The 22,237-nt window shown below is 35.0% G+C and overlaps 1 protein-coding gene across 1 annotated transcript in view; it reads right to left on the reverse strand.

Moving 5' to 3' along the window:
• Window positions 1–2,073: 2,073 nt before the first annotated feature.
• Window positions 2,074–22,237, reverse strand: part of CSNKA2IP (casein kinase 2 subunit alpha' interacting protein) — a 130,276-nt gene continuing 110,112 nt past the window's right edge. The window contains exon 2 of the mRNA XM_055259926.2: window positions 2,074–5,159. Within this exon, the coding sequence (XP_055115901.2) occupies window positions 2,689–4,764 (2,076 nt within the window). The 5' untranslated portion in view covers window positions 4,765–5,159 and the 3' untranslated portion in view covers window positions 2,074–2,688. The remainder of the gene's footprint in view (window positions 5,160–22,237) is intronic.

A 22,237-nucleotide genomic window follows, 5' to 3' on the forward strand; every position in this document is an offset into this window, starting at 1 on the left:
CTATGTATAAGAAGACAGATAGAAAAGAATACATACTGCACAATTCCATTTACGTAAAACTCTAGATTATACAGACTAACATATAGTGACAAAATGCAGATCAGCAGTTGTTTGGAGGGCAGGAAGGATAGAAGAGAGATTACAAAGTGGCACAAGAAAATGTTTGAATGTCATCAGTTTTTTTATCTTTATGTGTAATTATCTTGATTGTGATGATGTTTTCATGGTTGTTGACATTTGTCTAAGCTTATAAAATTGTATATTTTAAACATGTATGGTTTACTGCATGTCAATTATATCTCAGTAAGACTATTAAAAAATAAAGATTCTATAACTGTAAAAAAAGAGGAAGAACTTCGATAGCATTAACTCAATATCAACATCAACACATAATTTAGGACATTTACTCTGTTCCCAAAGACTAGGAAAGAAAAGAAAAAACAGATAAAATATGCTGAAAAAAGTTTTCAGTCTAGCAAGTGAAGAGAGATAAGAAATGGTTGCAAGATAGTGTGGTTAAGAGCAGTACAACGAGTGAACACAGAATTTCATGGCAAGAGGAAGGCCAACTAACCCCTTTGTAAGTAAATCAGGAAAAGGCTTCCCTTAAGATGTTAACACAAAGCAGAGCCCTAGAGTATAAAAATGAATAAGTGGAAAGATCTTTCTAGATAGCAAAATTGTTTATTTAAAATGTAAGATGTAAGAGAAGGCTCGACACCTTCTGTGCATTATAAAGAAACCAGCATGCCTGAAGCATTGGTAGGAGGCTGGACTAGAAGAGGAAATCCATTTTGAGAGTTTATCTTTGTTCAATCAGGAAAGGAATTTAGACTTTTCCCAGAAAACAATGGGCAGTGATTAAAGGATTATAAGCAGCAACGTAGCTGCTTATAACCACAGCCACACCACAGTTGTGCTATGACCACAACTAGCAGGGTGGCAAAAGGGATGGAAAAAAAAGGGCTGGATTCTAGAAAATAATAAGGCCACAGAATTCACAAAGTTAGAGAGGGGCAAGCAATGAGAAAAACATCATGACACCATGGTGACCAGTTTATGGCTCAGAAATATGTTCAAAAGCCAACGTGTATGTTTACAAGTTGTATTAATCAGAGTTCTTTAAAGGGACAGAGCTAATAGGATAGATGAATATATGAAGAGAGTTTATTAGGAGAATTGACTCACACAATCATAAGGTTAAGTCCCACAATAGGCTTTCTGCAAGCTGAGGAGCAAGGAAGCCAGTTGGAGTCTCAAAACCTCAAAAGTAGGGAAGCCGACAGTGCAGCCTTCAGTCTGTGGCCGAAGATTGGCAAATCATTGATATAAGTCCAAGATTCCAAAAGCTGAAGAACTTGGAGTCCGATGTTTGAGGGCAGGAAGCATCCAGCATGGGAGAAAGATGGAGACAAGAAGTCTCAGCAAGTCTGCTCTTTCCACCTTCTTCTGCCTGCTTTATTCTAACCACACTGGCAGCTGATTAGATGGTGTCCACCCACATAGAGGGTGAGTATGCCTCTCCCAGTCCACTGACACTCTCACAGACACACCCAGGAACAATACTTTGCACTCCTCAATCCAATCAAGTTGACATTTAGTATTAACCATCACACAAGTTATTGCCATGTCTAAGTGATAAATGGCTATGACCACATGGCAATGAGGATGGAAAAAAAAAGAGCTGGATTCTAGAAGTAATAATGCCATAGAATAAATGAAGTTAGAGAGGAACAGGCAATGAGAAAAACACCATAATATTATGGTGACAAATCACAGGGGACACAGGAGCCAAGAATTGTAGATTCAAAGATGTAAACTCTAAGTGTAAAGATGATGAATCCTGGCTTGGCCATGTGGAGCTTGAGATGCCTGTACCATGCTCCATCTGGAAATGTCCAATATGCAGTCCAGTGACCAGAAAAGATGTGGAGTTGAGAAGTGGGATTGTGAGTCATTAGTGTGTGTAAGAGATACAAATTCTAGCCATTGGAGATAGAAATTAGCACTTAAGGTGTGTAAGTAAGGCAACTCCCTCTCTTCCCACTACCAGTAGACCCAGTGGAACAAAAACATTTTTAAAACATTTTTTATTAACTCATTTTGTTTGTATAGATAGCCATGATGAACAGGTGACTTAAGAGTCCATAATTAAAATATCAACACAGTCAGCATTAAGTAGGATTATTTGTAACAGTAATTATTCTTTCTTCATATTTATTAACTAAAGTTGAATAAATCATTGGACTTTGGAGTGTAGGCTATTGACATAGAAGAATTTTCCATACAAACAAATAATTGAAAGGATTTCTCTTTATAGATTTTCTTATCCATTGAACATGATCTGACTTTTCATTAAACATAGGGAAACAGATTAGCATAGATTGGCTTCTGAGGAAAGGGAATATTAATGAGCTAGTTACATTTAGGGTAAGACAGATGAAGTATTTCTGGTCTATGGCCAACTATGTTAAACTCATTCAACAATAATTACAAAGTGGCTACTATAAGCCAGACATTCAGTCAAAAACATAGGATTCAGTTTTGGGCTTCTAGAAGATCATAGTCCATTATTTAACCAGAAAATAGACCATAGGATAATAGTTCCCTGGAAATCAAACACTAGTCTCAAAGAACTAAGAGATCAATGCCTTCAAACAGACTAAACGTTAATTTAATCACAATTTCTCATTTGGTCCGGAAAAATTTGAACACTGTGTTTGCTCCCTTTCTCCATTTTACTGTATTGTTGTTCCTCACAGGCTTTGTTTTGAGAGATGATGATTGGCTTCGATTTGATTTTCTGGGATGCAGCTGGTAATCTTTACTACATATAAACTCAAGCCAGGAGACCCCTGCAGGCAACCGATGGTAACTAAGTACCTTAGGGAATACAGGACGTGAGAGAGTGAGGGTCATAAACTCTTTGGAAGGAGAGGGAGAAGAGGGTGAGATGGAAAAGGAAGAGGTGGAAGAAGATGAAGAAGAGGAGTCAGAAGAGGCAGAGGCAACAGAGGAGGAGGAGGAGGTGGTGGAGGAGGAGGAAGTGGAGGAGGAGGAGGGTGGGAGCAGGGATTGTGGCTGAGAATTTTTTTTTTTAACATAAAAGTCAATAGCCTGGGGCTGTTGGCCTATAACTTTGTTTTCAGGGGCTACCGCCCACCATATTTGCTTCATATTAAGTCCCTGGATATCCCGTTCAGATGTGGGGAAAAACTGTTGTATCTTCTCTACTCCTCCAAGATTGTCTTCAGGAGCTTCATTAGGTTGCTTTTCTTTCATAGGGAATGGGAGACAAGATGAGAAAGTCTCTGGTAGAGAAAGGATAAGAACTAACTTCACTTCTATTTTGCCCTCAGAATTGGCCTCAGGTGTTGGTATGACAGAAAGTGTTGCACAACGAGGATTTTTCTTTCCTTTAAGATGGTTACATGGAGATTTTATGCAGGAAGCACAAGCTAAGCAAACCACATAATTTGATGACAAGCGAGGACCAGGGCGAGGATTTGGCCTTCCCCTCATCCTTCTAAACAAAATCTGCCTACAGAGATCCCTCTGTATTCTGGTATTCGAGATAGAATTGACAATTTTATTTACGACATCATCAGGGACGGTTCCACCTTTAACAATGCAGGGCTGACTATACTTTAAAGTCCATGGAATTTCCTTATTTGATTCTGTCTTTGGAGAAAACTCAAAGCTGCTTTTACTCTGGAGTCTGAAACCTAATGTTGAAGCAGCTGTGTTCCTGGTGCAGTGTTTGGAGCTTGATAATAATTGACCTGAGACATTTGTTTTTGGATGGGGTGATGGTAGATGTGTGACTCTGTGTTTGTCATTTGGTGAAGTGGTATTCTGAAACTTGGAGTGACAGACAGGTGAATTCGTGGTCTGGAAGTTACAATCAAGCATAAACATTGACTGAGAATTGAGCTGAAATGATGGTAAATTCTCAGATGGGTGGACAAAATATGATGATGCTGATTGCCTTGCTTTTGAATGGGTCACTGGTAAACTTCCAATAGTGGGGTTAGAGTTCAATATAGGTGTTTTCTGAAGCCTAGAGTCAAGTAATGGAGAGGTAAAAGCCATTTGATTAGGTTTGAAAGAAGGTGATGTCCAAGATAAGTCACTTGTTTGAAGTTTTGTGTTGAGTGATGGTGATCTCAAAGATCTTTGATTGCGCTGCAATGAAGATGTCCAAAGGTAGTCCGATGAGGATGGTTTCTGAGGTTTGGATTGAAGCAATGTCGAGCTAAGGGCTTTTCGTTTGGGTCCCAAGGAAGATGATGCCCAAATGATGTTTATGGAAGGTATTTCTTGATTTTGGAGGCGAAATAATGATGAACTTGAGACTCTTTGATGAGACTTCAATGAAGGTGATCTCCAGCAAACATCTAGGCTTGAAGACGTTGTTTGAGGTTTACAGAAGGGTAATTGTGAACTCAGGGCTGTTTGATTGAGCTCCAGTGATGATGTCATGTTGAGGTCAGATGAAGATGTTGTTTGAGCTTTGGAGTGCAACAAATGAGAGTTCAGGGCTCTTTGAGCAGGCCCCAATGAACTTCTCCAGTGGAGGCCTATTGAAGGTATATTCGGATGCTTGGCATGGAACACTGGTGAATTCAGAATCCTATCACAGAAGCTCTGTGAAATTTTGTCATGAGATTTGGGAGAAGGCAATACTGAGCATCTCTGGACCTTCCTATTGGAGCCTAATGGAGGTGCTGCAAAGTGATTGCTATGGGATTGCACTTTGGCCATAGGTTGGTTATTGAACTGATTTAGTTCTTCACCTGTATGTTGATGTGTTAATGCATTGGCTGAAGACAGTTGGTAGAAGTAGTCTAATGGCACAAAGTGTTGCCCATAATATGCTAATGCACCATCTTGTGTTGTAGTAGAGGTCTTTTTCAAAGCAGTTGGCTTGTGGGGATGATTTAGTAACTGTTCGTCTTTTAGCTAGAATCCATGGAAAATGGATACTTTTACATAACAGCTACTAGCTTTTATCTTGCAATATTTCTGTTAATTCTCAAATATTATAGACTATTCCAAAATTGAAGTGTAGATGAGATTGAAAAAGATTGTCACCTTTTGAGATTATCTTCAGTATTTTCTTTAGTTTCCTATACTTTCTTCTCCTGAGTAAATAATGCCTGTTAACAAAATAGTAAGGAGAGGTCAGAAGAGGTCCAGATAGAAATATTAATTTTCTTAAGTACTTTCTTGTAGTGACTAGAGCACAGGTGTTATGTCAAATTTCAGCCACTACATGTGTTGCAGCCACTTAGTGCATCACTGTGCATATCTTTTGAATTAAACTTTCAAAACCCCAATTCACCATCTGTAAAATAGACAGATATGATATTTAACTTATTGGGCTAAAGAATAAACAAACATATATATATTCTAACAGTGCCAAGATGTTATAGATGCTCAATAAAATGCAGTAGTTATCACTGGTGCTCTTTTAATTATTGCATTTGTAAAACAAACAAACAAAAATCTGTGATAAGTTTTTTGTGTAAAAAAAACCTCGGAGAAAAATAAAAAGAAAGCTTCAAATGTTTCTTTTCAATTCAGATTCAGTTACCCATGACTATCATCTTTTAGTTTACTTCCAAAAATCTATCGCATATTTTTAGTTCTTATTTGTCACCACTGCAGCATTGAAACTTTTGACTATACCCTTTTAAAACTCCTGTTTCATTGTTATCCATTATTTCTCCATTCTCTGATTCTCTATCCTTATCCTCTTATATTTTTTCCAAGTCTTCACTGAATTTTTTTCTTTGCTCTCACCCCAATATATTTCTAAGAGTTATATTACCAGGTCTCTTCTCTTTTCAGTTGATTCCTAAGTAATCACATTGGTGATGTTTAGGATTTTTTTCTTTATATATATATATATATATATATATTTATTATTATTATTATTATACTTTAAGTTTTAGGGTACATATGCACAACGTGCACGTTTGTTACATATGTATACATGTGCCATGTTGGTGTGCTGCACCCATTAACTCGTCATTTAGCATTAGGTATAACTCTGAATGCTATCCCTCTCCCCTCCCCCCACCCCACAACAGTCCCTGGTGTGTGGTGTTCCCCTTCCTGTGTCCATGTGTTCTCACTGTTCAATTCCCACCTGTGAGTGAGAACATGTGGTGTTTGGTTTTTTGTCCTTGCGATAGTTTGCTAAGAATGATGATTTCCAGCTTCATCCATGTCCCTACAAAGGACATGAACTCATCATTTTTTATGGCTGCATAGTATTCCATGGTGTATATGTGCCACATTTTCTTAATCCAGTCTATCATTGTTGGACATTTGGGTTGGTTCCAAGTCTTTGCTATTGTGAATAGTGCCACAATAAACATACGTGTGCATGTGTCTTTATAGCAGCATGATTTATAATCCTTTGGGTATATACCCAGTAATGGGATGGCTGGGTCAAATGGTATTTCTAGTTCTAGATCCTTGAGGAATCACCACACCAACTTCCACAATGGTTGAACTAGTTTACAGTCCCACCAACAGTGTAAAAGTGTTCCTATTTCTCCACATCCTCTCCAACACCTGTTGTTTCCTGACTTTTTAATGATCGCCATTCTAACTGGTGTGAGATGGTATCTCATTGTGATTTTGATTTGCATTTCTCTGATGGCCAGTGATGATGAGCATTTTTTCATGTGTTTTTTGGCTGCATAAATATCTTCTTTTGAGAAGTGTCTGTTGTTACAACCCCATCAAAAAGTGGGCAATGTTTACAATTTTTAAATGAACTATAGAAGCTTCTTAAAAAGACAGAAATTTGTAGCTGGCCAAAAGTGATACATGCATCTATCACTCAACAAAGCCACCTATGCTACTTCTTAAAGGCAATTCACAGGGTGTCATGACACACAATTTTATTTTTCAGGGTCCAAGGTTGGTTCTTCAGGTTTTAAATAAAGATACATGATGCAAAAAAAAAAAAAAAAAAAAAAAAACTAAAGTGATCACAACAGATTCTAAAATCAGTCAAGTAAGTTGTTGGCCTGAGGCCCTGGAAGAATGAGAAGTTCCATGACTCTTTCTGTGTTTCCGTGACTTACCAACCCTATTTCTGATGGACAAATTTATTTCTTATACATGCCAACTTACCCAATTAATTTCCTATCAACTCTATCATTGCTAGAAATTTCTCTATATGTCAAGGTGACTTTTCACATAGTAACTTTCTCTTTGCATTTATTTTTAAAGTATATCTTATTAGTACCATAATTCACTTGTTTTTCAAGCCTTACATCATTTTTTTTGGAATTTTCCAAGTACCAACAATATTAGTTACATATCATCAACTTCTTAATTTTTTGTTTCTAGTCCTGGCTTATCTCTTGAGGTTCCAAATAGTATTTCCAAATAATCAGCTTCCTTATCCAAATGTTCCAAAGACAATTCAAACACAAAACAATAAAAATTTAATAAAGTTATTTCTCTTTCCAGAGAAATCTTTTTCTATATTTTCTGTCTCAGTTCCAAACACTTAGTCATTTAATTCAGATTCTTTGAAATCATCCCTGGCAGCTTCACCCTCCCAAGCCATTTAGACACCAAGACCTGTTGATTTGATCACTTCCATATCTTAATTCACTGTTTTCTGTAGAATGCCACCATTACAGGCACATCTTATCTAGACTGTATAATTATAGTAATTTCTGTATATCTTTCCAACATGACCTCACTCTCTCTCTTCCCCTTCTTTCCTGTGAGACATATAAAAGCAAACTCTGACTGGTGAGACACCACAGCTGCTCACTCAAATATTTTCCTTGCTTTGCATATGCCTGTGTGAGTAATAAACACTGAGATTTCTCCTGCTTGTTGGACCTGGAGTGAGGGGAGAAAATGCACATGCTACAATACACTACAGACTATTCTGCCAAGCTTCTAGATGGCAAAATGAAATAACTTAGTGGATTTGGAGCATGCAAAGATTTCTTAAACAGAGCATACAAAATAGTAGCCATTAAGAGTTGATAAACTTAAGAACTCCCAATAACCAAAAGACATCATATTAGAAAGAATAAAGGCAAATCACAGATGGGATTTCACCATGTTGGTCAGGCTGGTCTTGAACTCCTGACTTTGGGTGATCTACCTGCCTTGACCTCCCAAAGTGCTGGGATTACAGGTGTGAGCCATGGCATCCAGGCTCAAAATGTTGAGTAAAAAGAGTCATACACACAAAAAATACTTCCTAATTTTATAGTCAGGATAATAATACACTTGAGGAGGTAGAGAGTTGGAGATACTGGTAATGTTCTGTTTCCTGATCTGGATGAAGATTGCATGGATGAATTCACTTAGTGATAATTGAGCTTTAACACTTACAGTATGTGTACTTTTGTTTGTTACTTTACTTCAATAAAAAGTGTAAAACATGATGATGATGCTAATTTAAAAAGACACATCCAAAACAAAATTGCACTGAAAGGTGAAACATTAAAGAGTAAACCAAGATCTGGTACTCAGATGTGATGAAAACTTAACGAGAGAGAGTTGGAGAGTGAGGTAGTGAAGAATGTAATGTTTAAATCCTGCTATCATATAAAGAGGAATAATCAAATTCAAAACAAATAGAACTAACAAGAGCCTATTTGAGAGAGAAACCAGAGAAAAATAGCATTCCTGAATGTGTCCCAGTTTCAGACTTGGCAAAATGACACTTCCATTTCAATGAAAGTGTTTTGCTAGAAGCATGTAAATATTACATACAGATAACTGAGAAATGGGAGAAACTTCAATGAGGCTATAAATATGGGAGAAAAAAATACCACTATGAAAGGATTAACTGAAATAGTCCAAATTATTTTTATAATTGAGTTCCTTCAAACTTTGACTAAACAGATATTTATAATGTTATATGAGCATTTTCAGAGTACCATAAATATAGAAAAATTCTCCATTTGTTCTGTGAAACTGCTGTATGTCTTTCAGACATTAAAACATGATAAAAATAGTTCAATGTTTAAAAGGAATAGAGCAATTCACTTAGTTCATTTGCAGAAATTCCCAATAAAACACTAAATTTAACAGTATAATAAAATAGTGTATTGTGACCCAAGTTGATCTTAAACAAAGCAATGATGTTATATTATTAGGAAGTAGTATATTTTGTCGTTTTCATAATTCACAAATAAATCTTAATAGATGTTTTAAACACTCATTTGATAAAATCCAACCTCTATTTCTCATAAAACTCTGTAAACTACTAAGAAAAACTAGTTACTTAATGATAACAAACATATGAAAGCAAAAACAAACTATTCACATGGTAGTTAAATGTGAGCTAGTCCCACTACAAGTTGGTAAGAGATTAGCATATTTACTAACACTACTACATTTAACATTGTTTAGGAATATCTGGCCAATGTATTAAAGAAGAAAACAAAACAAAGCAAAAATAAAAAATGAGACATAACCTTTGAAAAGGCAGAAATTAAATTCCCTCTACATGCATATTATATTATTAAAACCCTAATTTAGAATATAGAAAACTTAATAGAATCAATAATATATTAAAATTCAGGAAATGAAGTCATTGCTTACTGAGTAAATACATATGGGTCACAAATTTTCTTCAATACCGATATTTAACAGGATTTATGATAATCATGGATACTTCATATATAATTATCTCTAAAAATCCAATAAAAAACACAGGCGTCCTACTGCAAATATGAGAGGGTACTTGAAAGTTTTGTGGAGAAGAGATAAATGCCTAGTAATCCAGGAAAGGCCACAGTATTCTATGTGTGGTTCTTTTGTATTTTTTACTTCCCTGTTAATGCACAGATGCTCCTTGCTACTTCATCCTACTTCCTTTTTCAAGACATATTCCTAATAAATAGAAAACTTATCACTGGAAATTGCAATAACTCTTTTTCATTAATAAATAGGAATAAGCAGGAAATCAGTAAGAGTATATAAAATTTCAAAACTACCATCAACTAACTTGAGCTAACTGATATTCATAGAATATTCAACTCCAAATTGTTCTTTTAAGTGGACGTGGAATATTCGCCACAATATCGTAAACCATACAAGTGTCAACAAATTTAAGTGAGTTCAAATAATGTGCCGTATGCTCTCAGATTTAGCAACGACATTAAATTATAAATTAATACCAGAAATATCTGTGAATACGTTTCATATTTATACTACATATACATTTTATACAATGTATCAAGAATGTATGGGATGTTCCTAAAGCTGAACATAGGAAGCGGAGCTATCTGTAGCAATAAATGACAGTATCAAAAAGGCAGGAAGTTCTCAAATTAATAACATTAGCTTCCTCCTTAAGAAATAAAAAAAAGAAGAGCCCATTAATCTAAAATTAAGTAGAAGAAAGAAAATAGTAGAGATTAGAGGAGAAGCCAATGAGATGGAAACTAGATAATCAAGTATATTGATAGGTGGTTCTTTCAGAAAATAAATAAAATTGAAAACATTTGGCCACACAGATAAAGGATTAAAAACAAAGAGGACCGGGCATGGTGTCTTACACCTGTAGTCTCAACATTTTGGAAGGCCAAGGCAAGAGGATCACTTGAGATAAGGAGTTCGAGACTGGCCTGGCCAACATGGCAAAACCCCATCTCTACTAAAAACACAAAAATTAGCCAGGCGTGGTGGCGCATGCCTGTAATCCCAGCTAATTGGGTGCCTGAGCCAGGAGAATTGCTTGAACTCGAGAGGCGGAGGAGGCAGTGAGCCAAGATCAAGCCACTGCACTCAAGCCTGGGTGACAGAGCAAGACTCCGTCTCAAAAAAAAAAAAAAAAAGACACAATTACAAATATCAGGATTAAGAGAGGTGATGTTACTGCAGACACTACACACTACTGATATTAAAAAGGATAACCAAAAAAACATGAGAATATTATGCCAATAAATGAAACAACTCATATGAAAGAGAGATATTTCTTGAAAGACACAAATTTCCAAAGCTCACTCAAGAACAAATAGAAAACCTAAAATCCCCTATCTCTACTAAATAAGTTGAATTTGAGTTTAAAGGCTTCCCATAAAAGAAATTTCAGAGTCTGATGACTTCATTGATGACCCTATCAAGTCTTTAAGAAAGAAATAATGCCAATTCTACACAAACTATTTCAGAAAATTAAAATGGAAGATTTATTTTCAACTCAATCTATGTTAAAAACTACCCGATTTTTATTTTATTTTATTTTATTTTATTTTATTTTATTTTATTTATTTTATTTTATTTTATTTTATTTTATTTTATTTTATTTTATTTGAGACTGAGTCTCGCTCTTTCACCCAGGCTAGAGTGCAATAGCACGATCTCGGCTCACTGCAAGCTCTGCCTCCTGGTTCAAACGACTCTCCTGCCTCAGCCTCCTGAGTAGCTGGGATCACAGAAGACTACCACCATGCCCAGCTAATTTTTTATATTTTTAGTAGAGACTGGGTTTCACAGTGTTTGCCAGGCTGGTCTTAAATGCCTGACCTCAGGTGATCCATCCACCTTGGCCTCCCAAAGTGCTGGGATTACAGGGGTGAGCCACCATACCCAGTCGATTTTTTAAGAAGCAACTATGCATCAACATTTCTTATAAATATAGATAAAAAAAGTAAGCCAAATTTTATCCAGGCAAATCCAACAATATGTAAAAGGTAAAATACACTTCCCCCAAATTCATGAACCCAGTCTTTTCATAGGAAAACACCAGACAAGACCAAATTTGACAAAATATTTTAACAGTACTCTTTAAAAGTGTCAAAGTCAGTAAAAATCAAGAAAACAGAATATTCACAGATTGGAGAAATTTAAACCTAATGACTAAATGCAAAATGTTATTCTATATTGAATCCTGGCTCAGTAAAAAGCCCTTCACAGAAAAAAAAATGGTAAAATGCTATTAAAGTCTGTTAAGGATATTGAAACCTTGTTATTTTTTTTTGATAAACATACCCTGGTATGCTAGATGTTTAGATGTTAATATAAGAAAAATCTGGGTGAAGTGTTGGAATGCAAAAAGTTTGAATATCTATTCAAGAAAACTTTGTAAAGGAAAAAAGCAGACAGAACCAACAATTACCTGATGTCAAGTCTTATTAAAAAACAGCAATAGCCAAAACAGTCTAGTATTAGCATAAAGGTAGACAAACAAGTAAATGGAACAAAATACAAAGTTGGGAAACCCCGTCTCTACTAAAAATACAAAAAATTAGCCGGGCGCGGTGGCGGGCGCCTGTAGTCCCAGCTACTCGGAGAGGCTGAGGCAGGAGAATGGCGTGAACCCGGGAGGCGGAGCTTGCAGTGAGCCGAGATTGCGCCACTGCACTCCAGCCTGGGCGACAGAGCGAGACTCCGTCTCAAAAAAAAAAAAAAAAAAAAAAAAAAAACAGCAGATTTTTTGACAGAAGTGTATAAGCAATTCAGTGGAGAAAAAAATCAGTATTTTCAGATGGTGCTGCAATAATTGGCTGTGTATCTGCAAAAAAAAGTGGAAAGGAAGAAGTAAAATTGTCTCTGCAGATAACATAACCACACATAGAAAACCCTAAAGCCCACCCCAAAAACTATTAGAACAAGAAAATTCAGTAAAGTTGTAGGATGCAAAATAAACATATAAAAATCAGTGCATTTTTATACATTAACAGCAAACTGTCCAAAAAAGAAATAAAGAAAAACAACAGCAATTACAACAGCGTGAAACAGAATAAAATACTTAGGAAAAAAGTTAACCAAGGAGATGAAAGTTCTACTCACTGAAAAGTATAAAACAACTGATGAAAGAATTGGTGAAAACTCAAATAAGTGGAAAAATATCTCATGTTCATGGACTGAAAGAAGGAATATTGTTAAAATGTTCAAACTCCCCAAAAAATCTACAAATCCAATGGAACCCATATTGAAATTCCAATAGTATTCCTTGCAGAAATAGAAAAAGCAATTGCAAAATTCATGGAAACATTAAATATCCTGAATAGCTAAAGCAATCTTGAACAGAAGTAATTGGAGTAAGCACACTTCCTGATTTCATATTATATTACAAATCTACAGTACTCAAAACAGTATGGTACCAGCATAAAATTAGACACATAAGCCAATGGAACAGATTGGAAAGCCCAGAAATAAACCCATACATATGCCGTCAATCAATTTTCAACAAAGGTACTAAAAATATGGGGAAATAATGGACTCTTAAATAAATAATGTTATGAAAACTGGATATCCACATGCAAAAAATACCATTAAACAGGACCCTTCTCTTAGACCTTACACAAAAATCAATTAATTCATAATGGATTAAAGACTTAAATGTACCTGAAACCATAAAACTCCTAGAAAAATACATAGAAAAAAATCTCCATGATGTTAGTTTTAGTAATGATTTTTTTATATGTTGCCAAAGGCACAGATGACAAAAGCAAAACTAAGTAGGACTACAGCAAACTGAAAAATTCTTGCATAACAAAGGAAACAATCAACAAAATGAAAAGGTACTCACAGAATAAGAGAAAATATGTGCAAACCATATATCTGATAAACAGTTAATATCCAAAATACATAAGAAACTTATACAACTCAATAGAAAAAAAATAGCCAATGGAAAAGGACCTGAATAAAAGTTTCTCAAAAGAAAATATACATATAGTCAGCAGGTATATGAAAAGATGTTCAACATCACTCATCATCAGGGAAATGAAAATCAAAAACTACAGTGAGATACTACCTGTCACCTGTTAGAATGGCTTTTATCAAACAGTCAAAAGATAAATGTTGGCAAGGATGTGGGGAAAAAAGAACCTACTGGTACGTATATAAATTGATACAGCCATTGTAGAAAATAGTATGGAGGTTATCACTGAGGAAAGTGTAGAGTGTGGTTGATTTCATTAGAATAGAGACACACTTGGGTAGATTGTTTGATGGAAAAGAACCACACAGGACATGGGTGATTGCAGGGGAAATAGCATGCACCACAGTCCAAATAACAGGAGGATTAGTTGAGCAAACACATGAAGTGGAAGATATGAAAACAAAGCACTGATAAAAATTCAAGCTTTAGAATAAAGAATTTTTTTTCGTTTTTCCTAAAACCTACGAGAAAGAAAATGGATAGGAAAAAAGATATAGGGACTTTGAAGTGAAAAAGATTTAAGACTGTTTACAACAACTGGTCTTGTAAATTAGTAGACAAGGTTAGTTTCTGAGAGAAAGAATGTTAATAATCTGAAAGCATTTATTTTCCACACTTGTCATGTTTAAAATCATGAGCATTCACAGAAAATAACATGCTAACATATATCTTAGTGAATCAAGGAAATGATCTTGTTACTATATATGTAAATAAAAGGAAAATGTTTGGTTTTGTCCATGCTTTGAAGAATTGAAATGAAAATAATTCAGGAAGTTAAAACAAAATAAGTTCACCAAATAAAAACAAAAATAGTTTATCTTTTTTCTAATACATCACGTATGTTAAAAATAAGGAAAGAAGGGAGGCAGGGAGAGAGAGAAGGGAAGAAGGAGGAAGGAGAAAAGAAGAGATGGAGAGAGAGGGCAAGACCCAAAGAATATTCTCTTTAGGACATTTTCAGGAAGTATATAGTTTGTCAATGATTAAACGTTACCTATCAGTCAAAGGAGGAGAAAGACCACTATTGCAAAAACATTCATAAACAGAATTTATTTATGTCAAAATCATAAGCAGTATCGTAACAGTTACACACCCAGCTCAGTTCTCACTCACCTATAAAGTCATGAATAATACCTTATACATTAGAAACTATTTCATGTCATTTGATTTGCCAGGCAAAACCTCCGACTTGCCACATGACTCTAAATTTACAGATAGGCTGCAGGTTCACTGTGAGTACACTAACACCTCCAAGTGGCAAAAGCTGGAGTTTAGTACGTCTGTGTGTGAAAAGAGTCAGGGGGTGGGAAATCCTTAATAATGCTACACAAAACATTTAGGTCCAAATAGGAGTTGTTCCTTAGCTCCATCCAGGAATTTCAGACTATAGCAATACATATGGCCTATCTGCCGCAGACAGAAGGGATTCCCTATATACTTTAAAAGAAACTATGGGACATAGGTTTTCCAGACTTGTCTCTTGATAGAGCAACCACAGGCAAACTGGGATCTAGGGGTTACCTAGGACAAATTATTAATTGGTTTAGATAGAGATAGAGATAAAGGTATAAATACATAGTTACAGATACACAAATACACATAAATAAATAGACACAAACATTGACCAAAACAGACGTTGACATAGACATTCTACTGCAAGACTTTCTGCCAATAAAGCCTCTTTGTTCCCCTTTGCATAGGAATCAAACACTTGTCAAGTTGTAGGATCCAGAATCTCACGATCACAAATACAAAAGAAGGTTCAAATGTTGTAATGCTCAAAAAGACTGCTTCCATCCTACCCAATTAACATTCTTCCTCTTCAAGTCCAATAATCTTCTAATAAATGCCCTCCACCAGGTACCTTATTGAGACACTGGTAAGTACTGGAAATGCAGAAAACATAAAATTGACCCTAGACAATATTTTAGGTAAAAAGAAAATTATTTCAAATACAGTTCTTCTATGTTTTTGAAATTTATGTTTTTGAAATCAAATTAGCTATGCACTATTTTGGCCTACCTACTTAATTAAGAAAATACCAAATACCTCTTCTAATAGAGTTGTGTGGTAATATAAACTCTTAAAATAAAATTGTGTATTTTTGTCCTATGAAACATAGAAATAGCTAACCACCTGGGTGATTCATAATTTTTCTGATGATAAGTGTAATATTCATAGTGGAAGACATAGAAAATAAAGAAAAATATATCATCGAGAAAACAAAAATGACTCAGTTACTGCCTATGTATCATTCTATTGTTACTATGTATCTGCATTTTTATACAAATACGAGATTGTACTACTAACTTTTTCTTTATTGAATGAAATAATAGATATGTTCAGGTTATTAAATATATTCTTTTCAAATAATATCTTAATCAATGTCCATAGTCCATAATTTTCCATTATTTAAAATCAAGGCTCTGAAGATTATTATCATAACCAATATTTTTGTACATTTTCCTTTCTTTGGATTAGTTTCTACAATTAGAATTATTTTAAAAAATTTATATTTTTAAGTTTTACACATATTCCTAAATTTCCCTTCAGTAAATTATTAAAACAACCAAACATTCCCATCAGTAATATATGAGTGACATTTAGCTCCTTTGCAAACACTTGCTCTAGAATATTCGTAACATTTATTTCTTTGCTTGCCTCTATCCCATGGCCTCTTGCTTTGATATTCATAACTTGAATATCAGCTAAATTTTGGCCATTTATGTTTCTCTGCTGTTAACTCCTTGGTCATTTTAATTTATCCATGTTTCAATAGATGTGTTTATCTCTTTGTTAATGAGTGTAAGTGCTCGTTATATATAATAATTTATAGCTTTAGTCATATATACTACAAGTATTTTCCCTTTGTCATTTACCAAAATAATTCATCATGCCTGAGAAATTGGCTGATTCATCCAATGTGATAATTTTATCGAGATTTATATTTTTAAACAGCTTTTACTTGTGCTGTGTGTGAGAACATATACAGGAGTTCTAATAAAGTTAATAGAGAAATCTACAAGACGCCAGATCCTATGAATAAATAGAAAACAATGTCTTATAATAATAATTAGGTTAATTATAAAGACCGTCAACTTTGCAACATAAAAGCACAGTTAAAAAGCTTGAGTCTCTTCTCTGTGTTACTCTCAAATAGCTGAAGTGTATGTATGCGAATGTGTGTATATCGTCAAATCAAGAATTCATCGCATTATCACATTCACCATCTCATAAGTGGTGTGACCTTCTCTCTCAACTGACAAGTCCAGAAATGCTTCAAAGAGGAAATGACCAGTGAATTGCTTTGAAGGAGCATTTCACCATTAAGTATTAGGGAAAAGTCATCCTATGGAAAACAAATAAGCATGAAAGAAAAGCATTCGCTGTGGCAGTAACTAACTCTGGACCCTAAAAGTGGAAGGGCAGGTGTTGACTCTTGGAAAAATTCAGTTGGAAACAAAGAATGGTCTCCTATACAGTTACAGAAAATGTAGAGCTTACCCTGAGGGTAACTGAAGATATGGGAAAACAGTCAACTAGAAAGTGAGATCAGGCCAGGCACGGTGGCTCATGCCTATAATCCTAGCACTTTGGGAGGCTGAGGTGGGTGGATCACAAGGTCAGGAGTTCGAGACCAGCCTGGCCAGCATGGTGAAACCCCATCTCTACTGAAGATACATAAAATTAGCTGGGCGTGGTGGCATGTGCCTGTAATTCCAGCTACTCGGGAGGCCGAGGCATGAGGCAGAGGTTGCAGTGAGCCAAGATTGTGCCATTGCACTCCAGTCTGGGTGACAGAGCGGGACAAGGAAGGAAGGAAGGAAGGAAGGAAGGAAGGAAGGAAGGAAGGAAGGAAAAGAAGGAAGGAAGGAAGGAAGGAAGGAAGGAAGGAAGGAAGGAAGGAAGGAAGGAGGGAGGGAGGGAGGGAGGGAGGGAGGGAGGGAAGGAAGGAAGGAAGGAAGGAAGGAAGGAAGGAAGGAAAAGAAGAAAGGAAGGAAGGAAGGAAGGAAGGAAGGAAGGAAGGAAGGAAGGGAGGGAGGGAAGGAAGGAAGGAAGGAAAAGGAAAGAAAGAAAGAAAGAAAGAAAGAAAGAAAGAAAGAAAGAAAGAAAGAAAGAAAGAAAAGAGAGAAAGAGGGATGGAGGGAGAGAGAAAGAAAGAAAGAAAGAAAGAAAGAAAGAAAGAAAGAAAGAAAGAAAGAAAAGAAAGAGAGAGAAAGAAGAAAGAAAGAAAGAAAAGAAAGAAAAAGAAAAAAAGAAAGAAAAAGAAAGAAAGAAAGAAAAAGAAAAAGAAAGAAAGAAAGAAAGAAAGAAAGAAAGAAAGAAAGAAAGAAAGAAAGAGAAAGAAAGAAACCATTAAAATGAACAAGACTGCAAACACCCTAGGTAGAAACCAAGTAGCACAGTGTCTTGCTAATCAGTTTCTCGTGCAGTATGATCATTTGAGACCAGGAGTTCAAGACCAGGATAGGCAAGACCCCATCCCTACAAAACAACAAAAGCATTTAGCCAGGCATGGCGTCGTGCACTTGTAATCCCAGTTACTCAGGATGTTGGGGCAGGAGGATCAACTGACCCCAGGAGTTCGAGGCTGAAGTGAGCTATCATTGCCCCAGTGCACTCCAGCCTGGATGACAGAGTGAGACTCTGTCTGTAAAAGAAAAAAAAAATAATAATAAGACAGCTTTTCAAAGTCATTAAATCAATCTGCAAACGCATTTGCCCCTTGACGTAATAGTTCTAACAAAACGGTTGAAAGAAACTACCTTTTATTTTATTTTATTTTATTTTTGATACAGAGTTTCGTTTTGTTGCCCAGGCTAGAGTGCAGTGATGTGATCTTGGCTCACTATGCCTCCCGAGCTCAAGCAATTCTCCTGCCTTAGTCACCCAAGTAGCTGGGACTACAGGTGCGTGTCACCAAGCCGGGCTAATTTTTTTTTTTTTTTTTTTTTTGGTATTTTTATTAAAGACAGGGTTTCACCATGGTAGCCAGGCTGGTCTTGAACTCCTGACCTCAAGTGATTCTCCCACCTCAGCCTCCCAAAGTGCAGAAACTACATTTTAGAATATTGTAGATTATATTATGTCTGGCCTAAAATTTGCATATATAACATTTCTTACTCATTAATGAAGTCACAATTTAACAGCATCTTGAACAATCTAAGCATCTTAACTATATGAAAATTGAAACTATCAATGACAATGAAATAGTGTATCAAGTTATCATAAGATCAAACATTTACACAAAGTAACTTTCTTCCTGGAAATGGTCACTAGGTTTAAAACAGCAGTGACAAGAATTTAAGTGAAATGTGATACACAGGTCTCTAGAAAGCAGCTGTGCAAACAAAGGGAAGAACCTTATAGAAAACCATGACATATTAAAGGACCTGTTGATTACACTGCATGTCCAATTCAAGGTATTTTGCTTATATAAAATCAAGAACGTAGCCTCCAATGGATAATTTGGTAGGTTACACATTGCCTTCATATTGTTTGATTCATGTTTTCCACTTAACAGAACACCCCTAGCCGTCTGAAATGAAAATGACTAGATTTCAGTAATGCAGATTTTGTTCCAAATGCGTTAAACTAGTTAACGCATATACATAACATTTCTGGATCACAGTGTATTTGATAATAGCCAAATGCTAATTATTTTAGGATAAGAATGAAATAAAATACCTTAAAATATCATCTTTGGCAAATAGCTAGCAATATTAAACTTCTAAATGCAGGACATTAGTTTTCTTGTTATGACAACAAACCAAAATATTGTCATAATGACAGGAAACATTTCAGTTTTCTGCAATTTGCTGAGTATAAGCATTACGTAACCTTTCGCTTATTAGAAAATAAGCTTTAGAACTTTTTGACATAAACTCTCGTTAACATCTTCATCTAAATTTTCGCTAGGTTAGGTCATCTTTTAAGAGGTCTTCAGTTTTAAAGATAAATGTAATTTTTGTACCCTTTATTTTATAATTTAAAAGTTTTTTGTTTAAGCTCCAGTGTTGTTCTTTGTAGAATATTTCTTTAAGTCATCCCAAGAAAAAGCAAACTAATTATGAACAGAGGTACATTAACTTTTGGTTGTCTTTTTCACCTATTCAATATTTTCTATTTTAAGATGTACAGATTGAAAAATCTTTCTATAAAAGACAGCCATGCAATATTTTCTTTTAAAAATATTATTTGTGACTATAAAGAATTTTGCCATATGGTGTTTCTAAAAATTATATTGATAATATAAACAAAAAAATTTAAATCTTCTTACATCTTTGTATCACAAATATCTCAAATTAGGACGCTTCCATTACACTTTTATTTTTTTTTATTACTCTAATTTCCAAATGCTTTTACTCAGAGAAAACTGGGGAGTGGCAAATGAAATAATATCAAAATAATAATGATGAAGACATGCATTTAGTCCTTGCTATGTGCATTAATTCCTCGGCTACTCTGCAACAACTCTTTTCAGTAGGTATTAACATTAACGACATCTTTGTGAAGAGCAATGAGCTGGCCCTGCAGTCTACACCCACTGAGTGTGTCTTCATGCTTTCTCTCTTCAAAGGTGGATAAGAGGAGTCCTTTTTGGACTTCCTCTCTGGACATAAAAGGCCATCTAATTTCTGTTTCTCTACCTTTAAAGGATAAATAACCTTCAGAACCACCATCTACTCTCCTCGGCTCTCTCCTGACTGTTGCTGGCATCTGTTTTCAGTCATCCCCTACATACCTTCCAAGACTTTTCTCTTCATCTGCCTGACCTTTTCTCTTTGACCCAGATCTCTGCACCTCCTTTCTCAATTTGCACTCCTTTTTCCTAATTCCTACTCCTAAACCTTTCTTCTTTTTCATGTCAAGTTCATCGTCTTTGTTTTCTCACTTCTAATACTATCAAAAATTGCTGTCAACAATTTTAAGTATTTGAGGTAAAATCCAGATGTTTATAATGAGCGGCAGTGCCAAACACAAGACCGTTAATATAAACAATATGTTTACAAACTGCCTTTTACTGGCTAGAATATTTTTAACTCATATAACTAGACTGAGTGCTGAATGTGCATAAGAAAGAAGAAAGCATTAAAATCATTAAATTTGAAAGCTCATACATCTGTGTTATTTTCATAACTTTTTCAGACTGGAGTACCTAAGGTAGGGAATTTGGATTTTAGCATTATTCTTTAAAAGCAAACGTATATTTTTATTTCAATTTTAACACTATCTAAGGACTAATTATTAAAGCAATTAGACTTAAATATAAAGTTTATGTTGTAAAAAATTACAATGAAAATATTTCAATTTTAACTTAATTAATTATGATAAATAATTTTTTATTATAGCCAGTCTTCTTTATATTAAGGGACATAACAAAATTTTGTAAGAACTCATTATAATCAGGAAAGGCACTGTAAAACAGGGATCCAAGAATTGTCATATTCTGATTTTTTTTTTTAATCTAGGTTAGCTAGACCAAAATTACAAGCTCAACCTGTTGTTTTCTAGCTCTATGATCTTGGGAAGATGATTTAACTTCTGTAAGCCTCAGTTTCCTTATCTGTAAAATAAGGACAACAATAATATGTGTCTCAAGTTTGCTCTGAGAAATAATTGTAAAAATGTAAATAAAGTGGTATAATGTTCAATAATGCACATATGATCAGTAAATTACTATTCTTATGATTGTAAAACAACTACCACTGCCTCATATAGTACCAACTCTAGTTATGTGGATTCCTCTCTCATAACTCTTTTCAGTCTATTTTCGTTTGGATCTTCTTGTCTATGAGAACCTATATTGGCATCCGTTAGTTATGTAATCGTGAGGAGAAAAAAAATATTAAGATGTATTTGAGTATTTGATAAAAATTTTAAGCTAGGCGCAGTGGTTTGTGCTTGTGATCCAGCTCTTTTGGGAAATTGAGGCAGGAGCATCACTTGAGGCCAGGAGTTGGAGACCAGCCTGAACAACCTAGTGAGACCCTGTCTCTAAAAAGAAAAAATTTAAAAAAAATTCATAGGCCAAATAGAAATTAATGGTACCTAATTAGTGTTTGTGTGCATGTGTGTCTTACATACTGAAATTATACACACACACAAATTCTAATCGAGAATGACAAACGCACATGAGATAAATGGATTTTGGCCTTCTAAATCTGGTATTTCCTTTAATGTAAAGCTATTCATTTTTTAAAGTGCCCCAAAAACTATAAAATTTTTTTAAAACCTCCCAAATTACTTTTTTAAAGTTTGTCTAAACTTTGCTTCTGTTTTTAAGTAAGACAGTTCTTTTTCACTGGGATCTCTATCATATTTTTAAAAAATGGTAACAAGAAGCAAAACTCTAGCTGGAGAAAATGTCTGTAAAACATAGACACTCATATTTCATTGTGATTAGTTTCTTAAAGAATGTATTTGGATAAAAATATATGGTGCATGTATAAACAATCAGTTTAGAATGAATAAAAAAGGAAGACTTTACATCTAAATCAAAACTATTGTATCTAGAAATGGCATGATAATTTCATCTAAGTCTAACACAATTCTACCTAACTACACAAG

The sequence above is a fragment of the Symphalangus syndactylus genome, chromosome 21 (assembly GCF_028878055.3).
Source record: "Symphalangus syndactylus isolate Jambi chromosome 21, NHGRI_mSymSyn1-v2.1_pri, whole genome shotgun sequence".
Classification (NCBI taxonomy): domain Eukaryota; kingdom Metazoa; phylum Chordata; class Mammalia; order Primates; family Hylobatidae; genus Symphalangus; species Symphalangus syndactylus.